The sequence below is a fragment of the Temnothorax americanus genome, unplaced genomic scaffold (assembly GCF_048541705.1).
Source record: "Temnothorax americanus isolate GAGA-0224 unplaced genomic scaffold, ASM4854170v1 Scaffold47, whole genome shotgun sequence".
Classification (NCBI taxonomy): Eukaryota; Metazoa; Arthropoda; class Insecta; order Hymenoptera; family Formicidae; genus Temnothorax; species Temnothorax americanus.
Genome location: NW_027509624.1, coordinates 918,656 through 945,142, shown reverse-complemented (window position 1 = coordinate 945,142; position 26,487 = coordinate 918,656). Strand labels below are relative to the sequence as shown.

The window sequence follows — 26,487 nt, the reverse complement described above, 5'->3', positions numbered from 1 at the left end:
GCGAACAGTCCGCCGCCGGGCTCGCGCGCGAATCCATCCAGCGAGTAATCAGCACTCGGGATCTGTGTCGCGTTGATGGGATGGGAGTTCGCGCGTAATGTCTACGTGCATCGCGTTAACAGGATGCGGCCACGGTCTGTCTCGACTCCGCCAAGTGTTGTTCGCGAATCTCCGACGTGGCACACAGCGCTACGTTCCACGACAAATTTACACTCTTCCTTTTTTCCCCTGGAGCAAATTTTCTTCACCGTGCATTCCATTCTGAACACGACGTTAAAACTTTGAGAACAGCAACGCCCGGTTTCTTATCAGCGCTTCGCGCGTGCTGCCCACGAATTTACGTTCAGTGAACTCGGCTCTTCCTTCTTCGCACAATATCGTGCTCGTGGCTTCGGATACCCGGCGATCGGGAGGACCGTCCCTGAAATATGTACGAGGCCCCCGAGCGCTTAGACGTCATTGCGTCGTGTCTCGTCATTCTCGTTTCGATGATGCGACAATACGAGCTCCGTTTTTTTTTTATTTTTTTTTTATTTTTATTTTTTTATATATAGAAAAATCGAGTGCGTTTGACACGAGAGTAGAGTTCCAACGACGAGAGGAGGAGAGATTATCAATTCCCCAAGCGCATGCTTAGACGCGCTTCGACGTCGATTGGGCGAATGAACGATAAGGCGTAAGTGTTGTCACCGGGTCAACCCCCGCGCGCGAGACTCGCGGTCTTTTCGAGAAAAAATATTTTCAGGATTTATCGGGGGCGGCGCGATGCAATTTCTCGCTGGTGCCGGCTGCCGCGATTAATCGTAAGCGTCCTGCGTTAATCGCGAAGTCCGCTCTCGGTGTCGCAGTCGAGCACCGAGCGTGAAGCCGCGCTGACCGGCTGGCTTTTTTGCCGGTCTCTTTTTCCTTTTTTCTTATTTTTTTTTTTTTTTTTTTTTTTACGTAACCGGCGATTTATGACGCGCGTTGTACATTGTAGCTTTGATCCCGCCTCGCATGTGCTTTTATTTACGTTTTACTGGCGCGCTACGTCGCGCTACACGATAATAATGCCGCGCGCGGTAACGAATTAATGGTTACTAATTACGATAACACTAATAACTACTTAGATCGCCGGCTTTATCTACGGGATCATCGTATTCGTATATGAATTTATCAGTTACTATGATCTCAGATGCGATTTCAGATTTCACACAGGTGTAATCTAATGAGTTATCATGTCGATATATAAAGGACGTCATAAATTATTCCAGTCTTTCTCTGATCATTCATTAAAGTAATCATTATAAAACTTGTAGTTTTTTAAATTAACCATGATTTGTAATTTTTACATCAGAGAGAATTTATGAGGTGTCCTTCCTCTTACTCGTCAAAGAGACAATCTAATACAATTCTCTCGGTGGCGACAGACATCGAGTACGTTCCTGGCGGTGTGTAGTGCCATATTTGGCGAGGGGGCGAGGTGGGAGGGGAGGGGGGTGGTTGGCGAAGGCCGATCCAGAGAGGGGAGGCCATCGGCCTAAGAAGGGGCTGCTAAAGGGAGGAAAAAACTGAAAGGAGGAGGGATATGTTCCGAGAGCGCGAGCGGTGTGGAAAAGGAGGCAGCGGGCGGCGACGGGGGCAACGAGAGGGGGTGGCGGATAACGGCGAGGAGGAAATGGTCAGAGGAGACACACGGCGGTTCCGCGGTATTTGTAGCATTGTAGGTCGCTGCATTTTGCTAAGTAAACCTCCTTAATTTCCGCGGCCGACCGTGCACAGTAATCCCGCCGTCGTTGCTATCGCGTCGTTAATAAGATCATGCATCGTAATAAGGACGCATTTCGTATCCCAAAAGGGCTCGTGACCGTGTGAGCCAAAGCCCTCTCTCGAAACTCAAAGGTGCGAATCGTGAAATTTAAAAAACGCGCTCATTTTTTTTATTTTATTTTTTTTAGAGACGACAGGTTTCTTAGCTACGCTGGTGAGTTATCAGGATAAAAAGCAAGGAATATCGAATAGAACTAGTGATATATATACTCTATGTTACTATTTACGACCATTTAACTGTGATTTTACAAATAACTAAGAGAAACATTTACTCGGTCGATAGATATTTTTATATCGATGTTAGACCATATTTTGCCTCAATACATACAATAATAAATAAATACATGACAACATACATGCTCTTGCATATGTATATATAGCTCTTGGATTTTTCAAATTTTTTTTATGTATTTTTGATCCGTCACTCTTTTCGAAGTATATCTTTATTAAATATTTTTTTCGGTAATATATAAAATAATCAGTACCCGATTTTACTCCCAATTTATTAGATCGTTTTCATCAACTGAACTCAATCTCCCTCTCTCTCTTTCTTTCTCTCTCTTTCATGTTCCACGTAGACGATACTTTTGCGGTCACGCAAATTCGAGAGTTGTCGAGACGAGTGATCTAATCTCACGATCTCGTGTCTCTTTTTGCAAAAACATTGAGCTTTCGGCGGAAAACAAGATTTCACTCGTGCCGCTGCCAGAGTACACATTTACCGCCTCTCTCGGAAGTGGTGGTGCGAAATTCCTCGAATGGGACGCGCCAAAAGTTAAACTACTGCGGTTGAACTGAAGCCGTGCGCGGACTTCCGACACCGCCGGAACATCATATCGTTGTCCGTGTCAGCGATGATATTACAGTGTTGTCCGCGGAAACGCGCGGTGAAATCGCGTTGTCGAGACAACATGGCTAGCAACAGCAATGAGATAAAGAAACGCGTCGGCGTGTCAATTAATTAATAAACGAAACACGTATGACGTGCGGGTCGTCATATTTTGCGCGAAGAAAAAAGGAGAGATGCAACCAAGTCTCTCTGCTGATAATAACGGCACATCGATGGTTTGGTACAAAAGTGCGAATTTCGAGTTATTAGAGCTAATGGATGCGTCTCTCGCGTCGAGTCGTTGCTGCAGCGACAGAATTGTGTGTATAGATGTTTACCGGTATGTTGAACATAATCCTTGTAACGGCATTGCGCTAATCTTCAATCAGAGGTATAACCTTTTACGTGCCTTTATTAATAAAACAGCTACGGCGAAGAACTCGCACACACTGAACTCGCGCAGAAATTGAAACGTTGATTGAATGATGGTATTCGGAAGAAAATCCGCCACAACACAAGGCAAAAGAAAATTACTAATTAATCCTTCCCATTTCCCCCAAACAGTTCGTATAAAACTGAATATGTATAAAACACCTCTTTTACAAATATCGGCGTTTGTTGTTTTGTACTTTGAGTATATTGTTAAATCTCTCATCTTTCCTTCTGAATATTAGCTATTACGAAATAAATAAATATTAAATTTTTAATATAATATGTCAAATATAAATTCTTCATAAGCAGAAAGAAATCGGTATTTGCGCTTTAAAATTTAGGCAGCGTATAATGTATCAAGACCCGTATACAGAAGAATTATAGTCTCCTTAGGAATCTTTTTGCGCTAAGCCATCTATATATGCCTTATCTAATAAAGTGCAACTTCGATACAGTGTAATATTATATTGTATAATGAATTTCCAGTAGCGGAAATTATTTTTCAAGCACTTAAGTGATTAAGGAGCGGAGTAAAGTTTCTACCAAGGTCTTTGCCTGCGGGCGCTATCAGAAGTGACAGCGGAGATTACATAAATTGCTAGCTTTTGCTTGAAAAACAAACTCCTTTTGAAAGATGCTACGTATCTCAGAACCCACTGCGGCACGACTCTTTGTTACTGCGTCTAAAGAATAACGTTTTAAACGCCCATTTGTTTGCGACTCGATAATTTGATAACTCGAATGCCTCGTGCCAGCTGATTCGGATAAACTTACGAAAACCGCCCATGGCCTATTTACGTATTTTTCGGTAAAAATATTTTGAATGACCTTGAAATAAGTATTTTTAAATGGATTCGTGACAAAAGTTAAAGTTTAAATGTATATATATATATATAATGTCTGAAAAAATTTTTATTTTAAACTAAAAATTCTAAACTAATTAGCAATGTTTATCATACATAAAATAGATTATTAATGTTCGTGTGTGAACATTGATAATTTAACATAATATTTTCACATAGTTTTTTTTTTATTAATTGAACGATGAGAAAGATTTTTGTATATTTAAGTGAATGCTTGGGTGGGAATGGGGCGGAGCCTCAGTTGTTAACATAAAGAGAAATATAATAAAAATATTTTGCAATTAATTTTAATACATAATTTTTATTCGTAAATCCGTATAGGTTTAACTATGTAAATATAAGCTATGTAAAAGAAATAACAAGAAAATATTTAATCACTATATGACTTTATTTAAATATTTTATGCCTTCATCTTTTTCATCGCTAAAAATCTATTTATTAAGATGTTTATTTTGAAGTTATTTACATTTTCATCGAAGAATACGTAAATAGAACGTGAGTGGTTTTCGAAAGTTCATCCGCTGATGATTCGGATTACAGAAATTCGTGCGATGCCGCGGAGCATTCCCCATCCTCGGAAACTTCGGAGGACCTGATGTACGCTAATTAATCGTCAAAGAAACCCATTCCCGTCGAGATGCAGCGGCGATTGCAACAACGTGTGCCACGTGCGTACTCGAGCGTCAGTACACGCCCCCTTATGCGCGCGAAAGAGAAAGAGAGAGAAAATGAACGAAATCGAGAGAGAGAGAGAGAGAGAGAGAGAGAGAGAGAGAGAGAGAGAGAGAGAGGGAGAGAGCGATCAGCTGTAGTGAGTGACGGAGAGAGAGGCCTCTCCAACGCTGCGTATGCACCGAAGTTTATCTGTGCGCGATAAAGCCACTGCTATCGCCGTTTTCGTCGCTCACTGCGTCGCCGTTCGGCGAAAAATTAAATAAAAGGAGAAAGGATGCCAACACCGCTTCACGGTAATATAGCGGCACAATGGGCAGCGTACAGCAAGTGGTCAACTACGATACTTTGCTCACCGAGCTTTTGCACTTTAATCTCGAGAGTATCGTCCATCTCTCCGACATCGTGCTCGCGTTACAACACAATATTGTACGGATAAACAAGTCTCCCTTTTTTCTTCATCTTTTTTTTTTATTTTTTGCGTCACCGACGCAAGGAGCGAAATAATATATGTTTCGTCAATTACACTGAATGATTTTACTCGTGTTTCTTTTCTCCTCCTCTTTCTCTCTCTCTCTCTCTCTCTCTCTCTCTCTCTCTCTCTCTCTCTCTCTTTCGATCCAACGGTCTATCTCCATCGGCGATGATAAATCGCGACACGCGTCTTGCCCGCTCGCGTGTTGTCTCTGTCGTTGTTTTTGCGGAAACGTCGCAACACAACGACAAGAGAAAAACAACGCCTGTCATTTCATGGGAACGTGGTGACATTGTGGCATTTATCGACGTTGCGAGCAGTCGCCGGCGTTTCAGAATACAAAACGTATTAAGTGCGCTTTATTGCGACGCAAATGCAAATCGAGTCCGATATTTCTAATATTCTTTTTTTTTTGCTGCTATCTAGGACGCTTGCTAGCGTTACTAGAGCAGATGTCTCGCGTTAATGCTCGATGTTGAATATTTATGAGATATATACGGAATCAAATGGCTCGTCTCATTACAATCCGAATGCAAATAACGAATGAACGATATATTCCAATAATTTTTTTCTATGAAATTCCCAGGACACCCGTAATGATGTCAGAACAGATATCTTACATTAGCGTCCATTATATGTTAATCAGTTACATAAACCTTGACAGGTTCGTTTTATTACAGTCTGAATAATGCAGACTGGGCGATATCTTTAACATATTTATATTAATTATGAATAACCGAAAAAACGGCTTATATGTTAGCGCGTATAGCTTAAATATTTAATAAGAAAGAATTTCATGAATTTGCCTTATTACGACCTAAATGCAAATCGTGCTATATTTCCGCGACAATTTTTCATTAACTTGTCGCGGCATTGACAGATATCTCAATTTGTTGCCCAATATGACCTGGATATTAAAATCAAACTAATAAGAACTAACAAGAAATGTTTATAGCAGGCACAAAACTTGATAAAGTTGATCCGACTGGTTTTATTCTAATTCGACTGATGTCGCGTTATATTCAGAACACTCGCAAACCGGAATACAAGTAAAAGTCAATCTTGAGGCACGCACATTTTGTTAACACGGCAAACGGGGAATTACATAGTTTATCTTATACTTCAGCTTTATTGTGTATTAGCGTCGATACGTATACACAAGTTTTATATTTACCTCGCTTATTTACTCTTAATATCAGCAACAGGGAGAGCTAAAATTATATATCCTTGAAGAACGCGTAGATCCTTTTACTCTTCCCCTTATCGATATAAGTACAAGTAAAATTGAAAATGACCCTTCTCAATTTGCACTATATCAATATGCGTGCGTTCTCCGACGGATGTGCCAAGTCGCGAAATCCGCGGAGGACGCTTCCGCGATTCAAAAGTGTTTCGTTACCCGGAGCTTTCGTCGGTTTTCGTGGGATATCACACGAGATATGGATCCGCGCGATGAACCGCGCGGCGCAGCGCAGCGGTTCGCACGATATGCGCATCTCCGCCGATAGGATGCACACATCCCGTGTTTCTCTTGCGAAAACAACGCGGCGCGGCGACCGCGGAACCGTTATGCCGAAGCATCGTTATTCCTATATATGCAGGAACCTCGTGCAAACATCATCGGGGAAAGAATCGTGCGGCCGGATAACTACGTCTTCTTAACGGTAGGCTCGCTCGCGTTCGTTAGCCAGAAGACGAGCATACGGCGAAACGCTTAACGGATCCTCGAAAAAGAGAGCTTCGAAATACGCGCATTCTCCGGCGCGATTCCTACTCGCGACTGCAATGTCGGTGCAACTGTTACCTCGGTGCATTCCCGTTATTATGTCGCGTTATCGGAATCGCGGTGTCGAGCGACGATCGTGACGGAAGGCATTCCTTCGCGAAAGAATTCTGCATAACTTAATACCGCCAACACGGTATTAACATTAATTAACGGTCATTAATGACGAGGTTAAAGATCACTTACGCTAACGAGCAATAACTGATTTATTCGTATATCGATCCCAGATAAGCGTGTCAGTCTAGATAATAGCGACAGTGATGTAAACTCAACAGCATGATAATTTCGTGACGAAAGATTAGAATGTATTAATGGCTATCATAAAATCGTTAAGAAATGATGATAACGCTGCTGACGGATGGTACTGTGGAGTTTTATTCTCGATTAACTGTATTTTAATTGTGTGGCGGTATCTTTCAAATGATAAATCCACGAAGTCAACACGTTTCGTTTGTGTATCATTTTTACAATCATAAAGCGACAAAACTCCAATAAAATTGTAATAAAAATAATAAAGCCTCATGTTTATTAATGGCCAAAAAGATATATATTTCTTGAAGGCAGACCAGAGATATATTTATTTCGCAATATACATAAAAAATTTATTAAAACAAAAAAAAATTCAAATCTTTTTCGAGACGGGTCTCAATGATGGAATTCTGCCGGGATGAAGTCAATTTCGGTATAAAGAGACCGTGCGATATGCACAATCGATGCGGCGCGTTCCGCGTAAGAACCGCATGATAACCAGATTCCCATGCTTCGGCTATTTTTTGCGATCGCGCGCTGGCGCGGCGGCGTATATGCAGATTGCAGATGCGTCTATATTACGCAAATTATAACAGTACCCTGCGAACGATGGGGACCGTTCATCGACGATGTTAATGCACCACAAGGCGTAACAGACCTCCGGACAACGCGATTGAAGGAACCGGTCGATCGTGTAAATAAAAGAAACGACGGGCGATTAGAAGCGCGGGGATGTTCTGTGACGAAGTCTGCGTTTGCAAGGAAATTAAAGAGGGTGGGCGTCAGCTTGTGAATGACGCCACGAGTTCCAAGGTCAGTCATTTGCAAGTTGCTATTCTCAAAATAGCGTCAACTACAACAGCTGACGCTAATAGGCGACTGTCGATTAATATTAGTACAGCAAAATATTGATCGATACATGTACATACGTATGCCGCTAATTATTAGGTTATTAATGTAAATATATAATCGTATATTTTATACCCACTGATATAAATATAAAATAGTGATGTATGCTTTTAAAGCACTCGAAAGCAAGTCTCGATTTTTTTTTTTCGAATCGAGTTCCATTATAAGAAAGGTGTATGGCGTTAATGTTAATTATTCAAGCAAATTTTGTTAAAAGCTACGATGTGAAGGGGATCGATTGCATAGTCTAATTATTATTGAGTACGTTAGCAGCTAAAACGAAAGCAATCATTCACCACAGGACAATGGAAACGTGGAAATGGCGAAGTGACGAAACGTCGATGAATCACAATTCTAATTTCGAACGTGCTGTAATTCACGAAGAAGCTGTAATATAAGACTATAGCACGCTGTCATTATATACTAATTGTATGATTGATTGTATCCCACCGAAGATGAAGGGAAAATGAAAGAGAAGTTAGGGAGATGCACCAGAACGAGGATGCTGTTGATATCGCGAAGGAGCAAAGCATTTTCTCGGCGAAAGGTGCTCTTATACGATCCGTAAATACAATAGAAAGCACTGGGGAATCTAGGATACCGGAGGAGGGTCCCGTTCGCGGCGGTGTTCCTCGCATTTGCGCCGAAGCCTGAATACCTACGAGCTCAGTATCCCTCTTTCCATTCTCTCTTTCGCCCGCATTCCCCCCTGCCACGATCCCTGAAATTATGACAAAAATCTCCGACATCCGGCTCTTCAAGCGGAAAACCATTAAAATGGTCAGATGATCGATTCAGCTGTTGTACGTATACGTCGATGACGTTAGAGAAAATCTATTCGAAATCTCTATATAAGAAAGATACATACTGTGTGTGCTTCTATTTATATACCATTATTTATATACCATTTTGAAAAAGTACCTGAAGAGCGATGTAAGGGAACGTCACCTAAATATTATAATGAATACAATTTGAATATACAATTAGCGGGATAGTCAAGCCTTTATCCTATTCGTGCAGTGTATTCTGATAAATACGGGTAAACAGAAAATGTCAGGAATGCAAGTGAATTTGTATTTTGTAAATTATATGTGCATTAAAAAACCGCTCACACGTAGCTTACGTCGATAGCAATTCAAGAGCCTCAAAAAATTATTAAATTAATTGATACAATAAATGCAACTTGACATTCTTATTCTTATTTGATCTTTTCTTAGAAGAGTCAAGAGTCAAATAATCACTGTAATTCGCACACATCGTAATTCATATCTTTATAACAACATAGTATCACTGTATGACGATGTGAAGCTAGTTTCCTACATGGTGTTCACATTTCCAATGATTATTTCTTCGCGTCCCTATTATTATTATTATCGGGAGAAAGTATACGAGAGATTATGCGCCATCGGGCATCGTTCGACTGGCTTGTAACGTTTTCCGTTCCTATGTGAGGACAATTTACAAAAGAGCTATTTGAAAACCGAAGTCGCGTCTTAATTCCAAGCGATGCATCACGCGACACACGCACTCTCCCTCCACAGCAATTACGCTTTTACTATGTCTACGCGGGTAGTTGAGGGCTCTCTTCAAAACCATCCTTTTCCCCCTTTTACGAGCGTTTATTCGCATTCCCGTTTTTCCCGATGCCTGATGGACGAACGCCGCGGTCGCGGCTCTAATCGACGACGAATTATCGCGACGAGCTCGTACCTCAATAATGCAACGCGTCGTCTGGCGTCGTTCGTTACTCGGCACGAATTAACATTCTGACAATCCTCCGTCAGCGCGTGTTGATCGACGTCGCCGCTGTTTTCCTCGGCAGGCGGGGATTACCGCGGCGAAATGTAAAATGTAAAGTGCGTATTTTTCTCGCTGCAAAATTAATTTTCAGAGTACACTTTCGATTAGTTCTTTTTCTCCCTTTTTCTCTTTCTCTTTCTTCATTTTTTCGGGAACAGGCGCGTTTCAAAACGCTGTAGAAAATTACACGAATGACAAGCTAAATGTGAAGTGACTACGTTTCTTTTTTTTAATGCGAATATTGGGAAGAAACAAATTTCGCGTTGGCTTTCTCCCGATTGTTTCTTTTTTCTCGTTTCTACGAGACAGAAGTAAAAAGAAACATATTCTTTGTAGGTGATACTTAGTTATTTCAAACATTGGATTACGAGAAATTACATTTTTCTACATAATTAATTCTCAAAGCCTTCTTTACTTCTTTCACCGGTTGAACACAACTTTGTTAATTTAAGTACTTTTTTCAGTATTTTTTTTTTTTTTTTTTTTTTACTACAACGTGTTTTTAAGTTGTATTACAAACTGTTGAGACGACATGGGCTTCAATGCGGCGTACGTTGCTCAATGGAACGGAATATGGCAAGGTGAATGCGTTTAAAAGTTCACTCCGGTATAACGAAGTTACCAAGGATAAACGCGGTTACGCGAAATACCGGATTTGCGGAATCACGTTCCGAGTGTAATCGGGCTTAATCGGTTTTCGTTATCGGTTACACTGGTCGTAAATGTTTCAAGCGACGAAATTACAGCGATGACGATTACGACGATAGACGGCTGTCGATATTACGCCCGGTTATCCGCGCGCATCACATCGCTCCCGATATATTTATGCTGATCGATACGGCGAGAAATGGACTTAAGTGTCGTTCATGTCGAGGGTTAGTTACATCGCAACGTCGCAGCGCGAAATTGTATTGCATTGCATCTGCATTTTACCGATACCGTCCATATCGCGGATATTAACTGTCTCTGCGCATGCGAGTATTGTTTTTTTGAAACATTTTTATATTAAATATTTTTTATTTCTTTTTCTAACAATTTTGAATTAGATGTTTGCTAAAATTTCATTCCGTCGTTCTCCACAAGAGAAAATTAATAAATGAAATGTTTTGGTTTGGTAAATATACTTAATCAAAGAAATATTCAGGTCATGACAGAACTTTCCTTTATAATCAAGGGTTCTGATTAATTGATTACTTCGACGCGACGCGACTGTATTACCATAGTTTCAAGCTTCAATAAAATCTCGCAGAGTTTCAGATAAAACAATTTCTATATTTATAAGAGGAATGGTACATAAATAATATTTAATAAGACGGAGATCCGAGATTTAAAAGAAAAACGTTCTCTGATGTTTTTGAAATTATATATATACATCTTGTTTAAATAGCATTGATTTCACTTTATTACTTGCACAGCGAGTTTATAAATCTGGAATACGCGTCAATGTGTGTACATTAGCAATCACATATCGTATCGATTTCTATATGAACACTTAAAAAGAAATTGACAATCTTCAAACTTCGTATTTTTCTCTCGAAGCCACAGGACGGATTACTATTGAAACTGCACCACAATATGGGCGTTTGCCTCCCACCAAATGTGATCGGGGTTTCATTGTTCGCTTCTTCTCTGAAATCTTTTTTTTTATGTTACCTTGACGAAATTACGACCGCGCGTGTTAACCCTTGAGATCCGAACAAAATTCGTCCTCGATATCTTTGACTTGAGAAGAGAGCTGTGAATCATCAACGAAAATCGAAAGATCCACTTTATATCGGCGCGAATCTCAGCATTTGGAAGAGAAAGAAGCTTCTTCGAGACCGCTAAAGGCCACCACAGAAAAGCAATCGGTTTTTTGAATGGTTAGTTTTGAACCATTCGAGCTTGAATCGTTTCTACTTCGAACCGGTCGACCGCGCAATTCCTACGAATCTGCGCCCGACTGCTAGTTTTGACGCATTGACGCGAATAAAGGATTTATTTTCGTCCTTCCCGTGAAAGTTCGCCGCGCCGAACCGAGGAAAAAGGAGCTATCGAAAATTCTCTTAGAAAACGCGGCAGAGAAAGCTCCTCGGCGCGTTATTTGCCAAGGTTTCTCGCCGCCGGGTAGTTTCTCCGGTTCGTATTATTATAGCAAATGCGAATCTCCCCATGCAAAAAAGTGGAGTGGAGAGAACACAGCGCGTGCGGCGTATATAGCGCGATCGACAAGTTGCCGCGCGGATAGAAATCGATTTAACTGTAATTGCCGGTCGTCGTTATCCGGCGCGCTGCGCCGTTATTCTCGTAATCGACGTACATATACATACGTTGACACGGCAGAAAGGATCCATCCGGTTATCTCGCCCCGATAAAATCGTCTAAATCTCTTACATCTCTTTCACGAATTTAGAAACATATATACGCTTAATCCGATAATAAAGTGAAAATACGTAGCACGACTATTAAGGTGAGATTTCTCGAACTCGAACTAATCTAAGAGCTGAAATCGTGACTCGTGACATGACATTTTTAAAATATTTTAGATTAGATTTCTATTGGAATATACCAATAAAATTGGTATAATTAAATACCATTTTAAAACTGTTTTTATTACAAAGACATAGCAGTTGGGAAAATAACGCTCCGTTTATGGTACTTAGGGTTTGTCATATACGCTTCAATAACGTCAGACTCATCAGCAAAGGAATTATTTATTGCGTGAGCAAGCAAGAGCTCTGAGTTTCTGTATATACAAGTAATGAAGTGAAACGTAACATTTCAGAAATGTATGAGACAGATTATTTTCGTACGGGTGATAAAGAGTGCTGGTAATGATAATCGATGGAAATGAAAATTAAAAGGACTCGAACGTTGTTGAAATCGCCAATCTTTATGTCAATTCTCTGATATAATTCCGTTAAGTTTGTGCTGCGGTTGCTGTGGGAACGTATAAACGAAACGCGACCTTCCCCATATCTCGTCGAAAATTGATTCCGAAAATTCTAGCGGTTTCAGGTCTCCCGTTAATACCCCATACTGACGGGACTAATGCAAATATTTCCTACGAGCATCGGCTATCATTTCTATCATCGCTCAACTCAAAATGAACACATTTGTTCGGCCCCAATCGTGCTCGTCGATCTAATATACCGCTGACCGTTATCACTGTTCGAACATGCTACGAGTTGCTCGTCATATCGCACGTCAATCTTGGTTCGCGTGCTAATCGATGTGATTATGACACTCCAGAACGTGTGTAATAAAACGTGCGTTTTTGTTATTTGTGTTTCAGGTGAGGCGAATCGCTGGCCAAAGGAGGAAATCGTTCCCGAGAACTTAGTTTATGCGCGGGTATTACGGAGGGAGGAACGAGCCGTCCCTCAAGTCTAATCCTGAGCCAGGGGTTCGAATACTTACTTAGTAAGTAATAAAAATGAGCAATCGTCCGTCAAGATCTCTAAGAAGATATATGAGACTACTGCGTAAAAAAAATCTTCCAAGTAAAATAGAGGTAAAATTAAGAAAAAGCGGAAGAGCTTTGTTTGAAATTTCGTGTTGAATAATTAAAAGCCTAAAAGTTCTTCTAGAGTTATTTAGGAATTACATAAACCGCGTGAGGATCAAATTTGTATACTTTTGAACTTTTGCTTAAAACATTTTGCATTCCATGAACTAATCTAAACTAAATAAAAGTTACAATATACGCTTTCTATAGATTAGTCGAGCGAAAAAAAATTTTTTGTAGAGTTCAGCGTTCTCCGTAGAGTATCAGTAACGGTACGAAAAGCGATATGCTCTTGAAGCGTAAACATTCTATCAGAATGAAGAATAAAGAAAAAACGATAGCGCGATAAACATTCACGCATGGTTATCCTATCCTATACGCGATGGGGCTTCTTTCTTTCCTTCGGTGACGGTAAACTTCCTGCCAGCCCGATACCGGTGTGACAATGACCGGTTGGGCTATATCTGCAGCGAACGCATGTCCCGCTGCAAGCTCACATTCGCGCGAATTCATGTAAAAAACCGTTTAGATCCACTGTTCATATTACATGCTTCGATATATAATTTCCTTTTTATTCTAGCGTATAACGATTCGTCGAAATAAATTTCGTTTCATGAAACATTTTTATCAAAACGCAAACATATTTGAACATGAAGAAATTCTCCCTTTCCTTATATGTTTCTTTTATATATACCAGATAAAAAACCAGATATTCTAAGGAGCGATAATGATAAATTTTGTCGTGAAGCCCTTAAAAAGTTGTACATTCTAAAACCGATGACTAGTCTCTTTTTTTTACGCCTCTTGAAGTTTCGTGAAAACCGATAAGGTGTCCTTGCGCCGACTCCCTTGACACGAGTTCTTCCGACGTTGCAGACATTGGCGGGACGCAAGAGGAAGAGAGGGTGGGCGACGAGAGTACGGTGAACCGGAAGCGTACGCGACGGTGGCCGGCTCGGTCGAGGAGGAGTTCGCGGCGGCGCCTGGGCCGCGCATGCTTCAACAACGAGGCTGTATAGCAACAGCAACGACACCCGCATCCGCTACGACGGCCAGCTCAGCATCATCTTCTTCATCTTCATCGTCCAACATGTTCCCACAACAGTACTGCCTGAGATGGAAGTACCATCACAGCAACCTGCAGACCATGTTCTCGCAGTTGCTCGAGCGGCAGGCCTACTGCGACGTCACGCTCGCCTGCGAAGGCAAAACGTTGCGAGCACACAAGGTAAACAGACCAGAGATCATCGCGATAATGACGCGACGTCAATGAGGCGCTTTCTCATATCCCATGTGCATTGCTTGAGAAGTCACGGCGGTCGTCGCGACTCGAAATTATTCACGTTTTTGAACTTGTTACGCTTGAAAATCAGGAAAATAAAGAGAGATAATATATATGGAAAAAATTATAGATTTCTGTCTTTTCTGAATAGTCTCTGTCATTAATAATCTTCATCAACTTCAGAATTGATGATAATTTTTTTTTTGTAATTAAAAAAATCTGAACACACTGAAGCTACACCGCACTTTTCAGATATGCGTTTCTTGCGAGAAAATAAAGATTAGCTTGCATAATCTCTTTGAATAATCTAATCGTCTATTAGTCTTATTAAGATTAACTCGTAACACGGATATCTTGATAGCTCGATTGCTGTATGTAAACATGAATAGATGCATTAATACGCCGATTAGTAATTCGCCGTGACGATAAGCATCAATCGGAAGCATGTAGCACAGAACCGCGTTTGATATGAAAGTCGACGATATAAGAAGTCCTATCGCGAAATAGAGAAATTAGTCGCGAGTGATTCAGGATACGCGGAAACTCGATTTCCGGAATTTTGCTGTAACGTGAAATTGGATTTATGACTGAAACTCGATAAGTGGAATTTCACAATTCGATTTACGGGAAATATATAATAAAATTGCCATTTTCCTCGATATTTCATCTAGAATCCGGCTCGAAACGAGCTCAGGTCCCTCGCTGCATTGTGAGAGTTATCTTGTCAATTTTCAATTAAAATAATCGAGTCGATATAAGCTCCGCGGCAGCTACGGTATACTTGCGTGTATACGCGACCGAAACGTCCGTTCTTGTGACTTCGTCTCTTGTCAAAACACGGTTATCGTGAAATGCCTAATACAGTTTTCGGTAACCCGAGGGAAAGACTAAATTGTAACTACGCGCTGCCAACACCGTCTCGAAATCCTGTTTTTACTCGGAATTCCATTTTGAGCGCATCGCGAAATGACGGTTTCATCATATACGCACGCACGCACACACACGCGTGCGAGTATACAAGGTGACTCAGGTAGTCGGCCGTTATTTTCCCTCGGAGAAGAGCACTTCTCGAAATTACCGAAACTATTTCGAAAATGCTGCCCGGCCAAATGTATCGTGGTATATCGAGCTTCGCCTCAAAAAGACTACAATTTTGAAAAGTGCCATCCTCCCCAAATTAATTGAATGTTCCCCCGAGCATCTCCCTTCTAAATCGCGTCTAGGATGTCTTTGATGCAGATGATATTCCAGCTCCCCAGTATATGATTCTTTTCATCCGCAATATTCTTTGGCTATCATGGAGGGAAATTTAAAAAAGAGACAATTGAAGTTATTGTCTTCGACCAACGTAATCGTCGAACTACAATTTGTTTCAATAGTAGTAATATGAACCGAGAGTCAATACCCTATACGTCCCTAAGTCCAACAATAGGACCCTAACAATGCGTCATCACTGTTCTATAGTATGTTTGTATTTTGCATGTGTGTATTGTATGCTCGATGTGTTTCCACGTTTATTTAATAAAATCAATAAACAGGCTCAAGTCGCGTGTTAGCTGCTATTAGAGCTTATCGGAGATTAGCTCTTTTCCAATTTTTAGGCCAATATTCGAAACCCAAAAATACGATCTCGAGATACGATCGTATAGGTCATTGGCTTAATGGATTCTTAAGATCACTTAAGAGAGATCACTATTTTATCTTAAATATAAAATTTGGCTGTAAATAAACGCTCTTAAAGCATAAAGATATCGATGTCAGACTCTGTCTGTCGCAACCACTTCTCCGAAATCATTTACTCCTAGATTACATTTTGCAATAAGAATAACTCCTAGTTGCATAACTATATGCTCAATTGTTTCCAATAGAACGATTTGTGTTTCACATTCATCTGATATATAAATTAGATACGCCCACTATTGCAACCAGTCATTCGAATAACGGCTGGGAAACCTCGATAACTTGCTTACATCGATGAGAATCGCGGTGTCCAAACCCTCCCGTAAACCAGAAATCTCGCCGGCGCGTTATCTCGCCGTCGCTAATTATAGATGCGCAATCAGATCGCTCGGATGGTGAGATCATCAAAAGTTGGTTTGACACGTGACGCGGAGTATCCGCGCGTATATGTATGTATGTATGGGTCAAACGAGGAAATCGTGGGGGAACCGTGGTAAGGGTAGTACCGCCACGATCACCATTACTCCATCCCTCTCTTCTTCCCGTCCGACTCGATGGAGACGACCCGACTCCTGATAATTGGATTCTATTCCCAGCCAAAAAACCCGGACGATCTGTAGCAGACGACGAATGCAATCCCGTCCGCGGACCCGGTCTCTTGTTCTTTTTTTCGCGTACACGTGTCTCTCGTTCGCTCCCCTATCTTTCTTCTCTTCCTGCTGGCTCCGTAGTGCTACCTGTCTCTCCCTCCTCTATCTGCCTCTCTCTCTCTCTTCCCAGCCCCTTTCGCGTTTTTCTGCGTGCTCCGTGGTTCTTTTCCCATAGCGCGCCGTGCAGAATTTCCTCGATTCGTCTTATTGTACGTCGCGACGAGAAAAAGAGAGAGAGGGAGGAAGGGAGAGAGAAATACGTCGACGATACGAAGGACAAGGACCGAGAAATAGAAGTAGAGGGGGTAAAAAGAGATGCAGGAGTTGGAGGAGGAAGGATGAGAGAGAGGAGACGGACGGACGGACGAGCTTCGCCGCCTGCCTCGTAGAAACATAAAACTTAACAAACGATCAATTTTCTGTTCTTTGTTTCTTACCGGGGTGGAACTACGGCATTTCGCCACTCTCTTTCCTCCCCGTTTCCTTCGCCCGTCGGCCTCCCTTCCTTCCTCTTTATTACCCCCTTCCTCTGCCGCTCCCGCGTGCGCTTCCACCCTGTTTCTTCCCCTCGTCGGTTCCCTCTTCCTCGTTCCCTGCTGTCGCCCCCTGCTCTCCTCCTTCTCCTCCTTCACCTCCTTCACCTTCTTTACCTCCTTCTCCGCCGTCTCCTCCTGCTCTGTTTCATTCCTCGCGTCTCCCTCTTTTTCTCTCTCCGGCGGCGGCCTGTGCGCCGAAACGAGCCGCGCAGAGGAGAGGCACTCTATCAAAGTAGAGTACGTTCGGCTTGGTTTATTTTTTACTTTGGGAGGGGTCCAAATTGTAAAATCAATACTTCCTCCTAAATTTAGAATGCCGCCGACGCCGCCGCCGCCGCCGCCGCCGTCGCCGCCGATCCTGTCGACACAACGCGCGCGGGCTTTTTCATTTCGTTCTCCCGTAAGCGCGCGTCGCGGCGGCTCACCTAACTCCCGGTGCTCGTTTGCCGGCGTCTCGTCCCCCTTTTCCGCCGCCGGCAAAAGCTGACCAGCTGGCCGGCTCCCGCCGTGCCTCCGGCGATGCCGCGGCCGCCGGCACAGTCTCTCACGGCGGCCGATAACATCGTTTTAATTAAAGTATTAATATTTAGAGTAATATGTGAGATAGCTCGTTTAAACTTAGATATATATATATATATATATATATATATATATATATATACATAAGTATTTTAGTTAGTTAAATACATTTTTGGCTATTTAGAATTTAAATACCCTTTTTGTAGCGAAATATTCGTAACTACGTGGCTCGGAATATTGAGAATAAAATACTCTCTTCCATATTTCCCTTTGAAATTGGTAGGCACGTAAGAAGAAAAGGAAGAGTGCCTTTATACTTCGTACATTTTTGAATATGCGAAAATTGCGAAGACATTCAAATCACCTTGCAGGAGAATTATTCGAAGACTCAGAAATTGCTTCTATATAAAGCAGAATATATATGAAAGAAAAAATGTTCTTTGGTCGCGCGAAATTAACTTGATATGACTACCTGAGAACTGAAGTATATGGGATGCTAACGTATATCGCATAGCTCTCGAGATGCCGGGGCGACGGCGACGAAAACGAAAGGGACTGTCGAGTCGAGACGACAGAAGTTCAACACGGCAAGCGTCGAAGGGAAAGGGAAAAGGAAAGGGAAAGGGAAAGGAAAAGGGAAAGGGAAAGGGAAAGAGGAATGAACGGGCGGGAGGCTTTGTGGACAGCTGTTTCCTCGTCTAGCACCACCTGCACCCAGTTCGCTTGTGCGTGCGAGACACATTTCGTGAAAAGAAAGGGATGGTCACAGGAAAAGCTCGACCCTCGATGACGTGGGGCTTTTTCGAGGTCCTTTCCCCTCTATCTCTACGACTTATGAACTATCTAGGTCGATAACCTCATTTAACTAACTTTGGTCCGACGATTGCCTTACTCTTTCCCGGTAAACAACTGCGCGCGGCGGTAGCAAAAGAGAATTCCGTCGAACCACCTAACTGAGAATTCAGAGAACCGTCTGTTGCGCATCGACAGTTTTAATTAACTAACTGAACTAACAGTTTTACTCCTGGATCATTTTTAGTTGTAACTTGAGAAGAATAAAAAAATGTATATAGTTAATTTTTCAGTGTCATACATACATGTGCAATGCCATTATTTATATATTATATTAAATTATAAATTATATTTTTTTTACATACCACAATTACAAATATTTCGATATTATTACTTGCACATATTTGTCTCTTTATTACCTATCTTGTTAAAATTAGTTATTAACAATCTCGTCCAGTTGTTTCCTGTTACTCGCGGCTCGAGCTATATAATGAGCGGAGGAAAAAGGATTTAGTGCACCCATTATCGATGTGCGACCGGTTTTTACTTGTTAACAAGTACGCGGTGAGACGAATAAACCCGACGTGGTTGTAGCTAGCTCGAGGAAAAAGATTCGCATTAGGAGAACGATATATACGCACGGCTGAAACCATGGCCGCTATATCGCAGACGCAGAGCCTTATTTCGAGTGGCACGAAAAAAGGCTCCGCCGTGAAACTTTCGTAATATCGAGCGATCCGGAACTTTCGAAAGAAGATTCGTCCGTCCGCGCGTCGACTCCTTTCGATACGATTACAAAACCCGCGGCAAAAACTCCCATGTATCTCTCCGCGAGAGAGGGATATACTTACTTTGTACGCCGATGGTTATCGCCCTGTACTTGCCTGTATTCCCGCCGGACCGAGCTCTCGGGGAAATTTCTATCCCGCATGATTGCCTGGCGAGGAGAGAGAAAAAGAGAAAGGGAAAGGGGGAGGGATGGGAACGGAGCGAGAGATGGAACTTTTGAGATGCTTTAAACGACGTTCTGAATGCGAAAAAGAGGAAAGGCGCGCGGCGCGGGAACAAGAAAATCCTAATATTCGCTCGCGCGGATGACTCTCTCGCGTGTCTTCTCTTGATTCCCTCGCGCTGATACCGCGTATACTGCAAGTATCTGCGCTGATGTGCGCGAAACACGGCAGGAACGAGATACATTCGGCGAGAATAATTAATTTTGCTGCCCCCGACCCGGGGATTTGAAATCTCTCCTCGACACGAAAGAATAAATGAATCATCCGACGCAGGGCCGTAGCGATTGGGAAATTCGTTTCTGTTTCATTTATCAGATATTTCACCGACGCAGCAATATCATATTCGATAAAACTACTCGACAATAACATTCTTACATTTTACTGTAACATCAGCTCAAATTAAACAATTGATAAAGAATATTCGATAGCGATAAGAATATAAATTCCGTTTATTATACTTGTGGAAAATAATTTTTCCTTCAAATTAAATTATCGGTTGTTAAGTATAATGCAAAATAAAGTGTCAAACGCAATTTCGCTTTATCGTCAGAGCTATGCTTTGAACAATATAAACTTTTATTATTAAATTTAAGTACGTAGATAAAAATATTATTTATGACTATGTATAATTATCTTGATGATTAAATTTAATTTTCTTTGCATGAAATTGCATTAATTTTCAATTATTACTTAATACTTGACCAACAAAAGATCCTGTTAAGCCAAAGACCTACATGCAGAGGTTACGGTTTAATAAAAAGTCATTAAATATAAGAGACTAGCTTCTCTATAGGCAGCACAATTCTCTAAAATAACTGTTCGATTAAAAAGCGACGCGTACATTTTATCGCGTCATTATTAATTACAGTTGCGAAATGCAATGTCATCGAAAGAGAATATCACCCGAGCGCGTTCCTTTCTAAGTCGAGAATCTCGAGAGCGTAAAAATACCAGTTATCATTTGGACTATGCAACACATCGCTTTTTCCGATGACTACGTCTCGTTAATCGCTCATGTTCCCTACCCGTGGTTGTAAGCGCGATAATGCTTTCCGGGAATCTTTTTTTTTTTAGCGCAAACGACCAAAACTAGGACTGACTGAATTACTCGACGTCTGAGAGAGATGGAGACAGAAAGAAAGATAGAAAGAGAGAAAGAGAGAGAGGCAAACGGACTTTTCTGTTGGACTTTAACGAATTTGTCTTTAAACGCGCGCGCCATAACTAATTAATCAAATCAGCCAGCACCTATAATGAATAATATAATGAATTATTGGACTCTCTTGCGATTAGCAATGAGTGTCCTAAAATTGCATTTAAATTTTCTCTTTAAACCTATTTTTAAGTAACCGCTCCTGTAGATTTCACGACGTTCGAATCCATTTTCTTTTAAAAGTAACCGTTTAACCAGACATGTTTTTCCAGTTTCTTTTCCATTAGAAGTAGTTATAAGTGGAACCGGTTATTTCTGCGTTATAATAAGGAGTCTTTTTTTTTTAAGCGCACAAATGCAGAAAGAAAAGAGTAAGAGATTTTTATCTCTCTCTCTCTCATTACTATTAAATATTATATATTTAGAATAAACGCGGTTATTCTTCGCTTTAAAGCGTTACAAAAATTGGAGAACTTCATAACCATCCTTCGCGTATAAATACGCGATGTTTAATTTTAAATAATGCGAAAATGTACGATATGTAATTTCCACAGTGTAAACTTTTATTTGCCTGCTGCTAACCACAGGTTTATTACAATTTAATTGCTCTCCTTTTGATACGCAATTGAAGCGCGAAACAAACGTTCGCGAGAAAGAACTAATTTATTATGATAGCATTGTGGGAAACAGCTTTTCGACTCGATCATACCATCGCGACGGACACGGAAATTAATTCCGGCTTATAAATATTACGTCGCGATGTCAAAGAGCTCGAAATATCCTAGATTGAATTGATTACCATCCGCGAAAAACCAACAACTCATATATTTTACCAAAACTGAGAGATATTAGAGATATATGTACATTCGCACATGTTTGTTTATCCGTCGCTATCAAAGTATACTTATACAGATACCACGAAATCATACACTCAATTACATACATCAGGATATAATACAGAGTATAAATTATATGTACAAGACACTTTCTGTTATGCGCGTTTCAAGCACTTTTCTACGTCAATTACAAAATTAATATAACGTTTGTATATTCATAAAATTATATTATTTAAGAAAAAAATCTTGAGCTGCGCAGAAATATAAAAAAAATGTGAAAAGTATCTTAAATATAATGATACGTTCGAAGCATATAAATGTATTAATATCTTCAAAGTGAGCTCCACAAAGCATGAGCTTTTTTTATTCGTCCGCTAGCTAGCCGATTGACGTCACGAAGCTGATATATACCTAAAACGATGATCGTGTCTCGACGTAGGGCGGAGTTCGAGCCCGATGACAAGCGATATTTCGGGCATTCGCGGCGGGGGAATTATATGGCAGTATTAACCGGGATATGTGTGTTAATGTTAGTTAGGTACGCTATCGACCCAAGTTGCCGCGCGGCGTGAAAAGAGAACGAGAAAAAACGACAGTGGGATTCCACGCGTTCTCGACCGTAACGATATCCACGTCTCGTTCTCAAGATGCACACCGGGTATTACCCCGGTGCGTTGCGGGTAATTATGTGCCGGCGTACAGAGGGGCTGCCAGGTGCTATAAGGTCGTTAAACCCGGACATCCTGCGTTCTAAAAACGCGACAGGCCTCTCTCTAATTGCACAAGTAATAATACGATTTGACGTTGCCGCTCTCGCAACGCGGTCTCGAATTTGAAGAGCCGGTTGCTTGGGAATCGACCCTTGCCATGCAAGATGATGCACGTGTCGGCGCAGATCGAAGGCGCTCTCTCTCTCTCTCTCTCTCTCTCTCTCTCTCTCTCTCTCTCTCTCTCTCTCTCTCTCTCTTTACGGAGTCGAAACGATTTTTCTCGATGAAGCTTCCTCTCTTTGCAGCTTCTTGTAATAATTAATCCTTGAATTACAATTCTGTCAAAGTAAAAAGGTCCGCTTGAAACGAATCGGAGAATAAATGTTCTTACGTAATTCCTTGGAGCAATTTTCAAGAATCCTTTCGCAGACGTTATGAGGGATTATAGGATATCCTCGAAGGACACATGCGCGAGATGGGTAATGACGAGGAAAAGACGAGATCCTCCAGCGTTGCTTGTTCGAATTTTTGTCCCGAAACCGAACGAGCGGCGCGGGCGCCGCCGTGAAGCTCTCGCACGTGCGCTAATAGGATTTTACGAGCGACGTGTGGCGAAGGAGAGATCGTTTCGCGAAATTAACACTCGTCGGAGCGAGTGAACTCGTAAAAAAGTATAATCGATATTTTCGTACGGGCATGAGTACTTTTTCCCGACGGTCCCTCTCCGCCTCTTCCCGCCCTTCTCTCGTCTACACGTATATACATACATTCGTCGTTTCTCACTCCCTCGCTGACTCACTCCTCATTCACCGACATTCATTTCACCTCTTTATCTCCCTCGTCTCGTCTATTCGACTATTTTACTCTACCCGCTGATGAAGCGGATATATCCCTTCCCCTCTCATTCTACCTTTTAAGGGCTGCCACGTGAATTCGTCACACTGTTCGCCCCCATGCACACGTATAAAAATGCGAACAACTCCTCTCCTCCGCCTCACCCTGCACGTGGCTGCGCGTTGACAGTGTGCAGCGTAAGAGATTAATTTGTTTTACTCGTATCTCATATGCACGCTAATATTTATCGGGGCTTAATATTTTACATTAGACCAGCGCCAGCGGCCGTTTCGCATACACGTCCCACTTGCGCCGGCGTCGCTGGTATCAACGTTCATTTACATTACGTACGCGACACGTGTGCGTCCGGCACAGTTCGCGTTTTGTTCCGCCGCGGTGCCACCGATGCGAAAATCGGCGCTGGGCCATTAGTACGTGAAAAAAAAGGTACACCGCGAAAATCATAAACCGAAGGTAGAGTGTTGCAAGTTTCAAAAAAAGAGTAGAAAAAAATCCAAGTTTTGAATAAACTAAGGGAAACTGCATGCAAGTGATATGAATACAGATTTCACGCTCCTCCGAGGGCTATATCGCGGAGTCGAAAATATCTCCTGCACGTGCGCAGATTTAATTAAATTGGTTTGATTTTAAAGTTCAAGGAATGCTACACGTTATTTCTGCTACACATTTTTACCTGAGAGTAGTACATAATAAAATATAGACCGAAATTGCACTTCTAATTCTACCGTACGTAATTAGAGAAATACGTGAGTTTTGCTTCTCTCATGCAATAAAAAAATACAAAGTTTATAAATGCAGGAATTAAAAGGAGATGAAAGATAGAACGGTGGGTTGTGTGGGGAAGTAGGTTATTTTAAAACACATGCAAAATGTAAATGTATAAAGTATAGAGGATTATAAAAATTTCTTGCGGTTACATAATTTTATAATCCGGTTCCACAGAATTTTGCAACTTTAACGTCGCAGCTTTAACTACCGGAGTATAAATTGCCAGAAAATAATGAACCGCCTCCAGAACCAAGAAAAAAAGCGTCTGCAAAATCAGCGAATAAAATTATAATTATAATAATCGATGATTTTGGGTTGTCTGCGGTTATTTATATACGCGCGCCGTGATATTTCGAGGGTCTGGTCTACCCAGGCGTTTTCCGTGCGGAGAGGCGGCAGGCGGATTTCGGAAAATATGTTGAAGAACAGTTTTCTCTGCAGACGGGAAGTGCGTGAACGCACACACCGGATATCCGACGCATCGGCTATTTACGCATACTTCGGAGTTCGTTCGCTCTAAAACGCACACCCGACGCAAGACCTGGCGGCGCGGCGCGGCGTGTTTTCTTGCTCGTTAAACCCGTGGAGCGTGACGCGCGGCAAAACAACGAGATCCGCGTGCACTATTAGAAAATCCGCGCGTGACTTACGCGCGGCAGATAAGAAATTTTCTTGCGCCATCGCGAACGGATAAGCAGGACGAAAGAGATTTATCCCCGTACCCGCGAGATTAAAGCGACTGGGGAGCTGGGAGCGCGATCGGAGATTGTCGCGCTGATAGCGCTGACAGCTTGATGTAAATGCATGCAACCTTCTTAATTGAAGGTAAATCCACAACGATTACTGATAAATTCTTAAAGTAAACTTAATAAAAGAGCTGTAAGACTTAAAACGACACTTGATCTCAGATGGTCTTATTTCTGCTCTGACATATTATTTTACTTCTATCTTTTTTATCCCACTGCAATGTACTTCAGATCTTTTATTTCTATTACGTTTTACGTATATACAATATGCAATATGCAACTATCGCAATTTCAATAATGATACATCTCAATCATGTAATTGAGAAACAAATCGATGATAAATTAATGACGAAACTTTCGTTAAGACTATATTAAAACTAAATTCAAAAATATGAAGATACATACATATTACATAATTTTTCACAGAACACTCGCGGTAATGCAAATAAATATGGATATGCACGCGCGTGTGCGACATTCTGTTCAAGCACACGTATAAAGAATATTGAAAGAATAATATCTAAGTGTTATTCTCTTCTTTTCGCACTTCCGGTTTCTTCCCACCACCTTTTCCTCTTTTTCTTTGTTATTCATTTGCTTCTCAAAGTAACAATAAAAATTCAAAAATATTAATCCCCACTTTTCACCACGGCCTTCGTGACCGCATGGCCTTCGGGCCGTCTCTTAGAAATTCTCGACTCCTAAGCACATCAACAGCTCTTACGCGATACATACGATCGCGAATTTTTAAATCGAAGAACCGAGAATGAGCTATAGCGACGATTTTGCCAAGACCGGTAAATCCGTACACCGAAATTCAACCTTGGCGCATGAGAACTCGTTTCTCGCGTCTCGAAAAAGTCCCGGAATAAAAATATATCGCGTACGTAGACGTTATTATATATAATTCCGGGAAATCGAGGTTCGAGATACCGTCTAACATCCTTCCGCAAACGTGATTTCACAACTCCGGCTGAAATTCCTTAAAACAAGTTACCCCTCGTACATATCGATCCTGCAATTTTGTACATGCGGAAGTATACCATCGCGGCGATCGTTTTCCGCCTTTCCTTCCTTCTCTCGGCAGAATTACAAGTAGATTTGGAAACCAAAATTGCAGACACGCACACACAAACTCCGGAATTCCTCATTCGATTGATAGAGCTTCGCGTCCGTTACTTTTATTTTTTTTATTTGAAATATGAGAATTCCCGGAATAGATTATTATTCATCTCATATTCCTTTACTCGGAACGCGAACCTTCAGTTCACCACATCAACCTCTTATAAAACCAAGGCCATACACGGGATGAGGGTTGGAACCCGTCGACTACGAGTCGATTGCTTTCACAGCCACGCGTCACGTTATCTTTTTATTTTTTTTTCCTTGAAGTCACATTGTCAACGCGAAGATATTCACTAACGACCATCCTTTTCGTTTTATCAGCTTTTTATCAGCGCCTGTTTTCGCCACGTGAATTTTTTCCAGTGACAAATATGTGATTCCTGAAAAATGCCACTTCTTATCCAGACGTGGATCGCCTTAAAAAGTCGGACGACCCTGCCTGGCGATTTTCGTTAATTTATCTTTCTCGCCTTTCGCGAGCTAGTGACACGTAGTACGATGAACTTTCCGCAAG

The 26,487-nt window shown here is 41.5% G+C and overlaps 1 protein-coding gene across 9 annotated transcripts in view; it reads left to right on the top strand.

Moving 5' to 3' along the window:
- LOC143903486 (uncharacterized) overlaps positions 1-26,487 on the top strand; it is a 110,168-nt gene that overhangs the window by 66,760 nt on the left and 16,921 nt on the right. For 8 of the 9 annotated variants that reach the window (XM_077417110.1, XM_077417108.1, XM_077417109.1 and 5 more), the window contains 2 exons: positions 13,096-13,223; positions 14,185-14,536. In XM_077417110.1, the coding sequence (XP_077273236.1) occupies positions 14,303-14,536 (234 nt within the window). In that variant the 5' untranslated portion in view covers positions 13,096-13,223; positions 14,185-14,302. Of the gene's footprint in view, positions 1-4,473; positions 4,602-13,095; positions 13,224-14,184; positions 14,537-26,487 lie in introns of all 9 variants that reach the window. The other variant, XM_077417107.1, reaches the window with a different exon arrangement.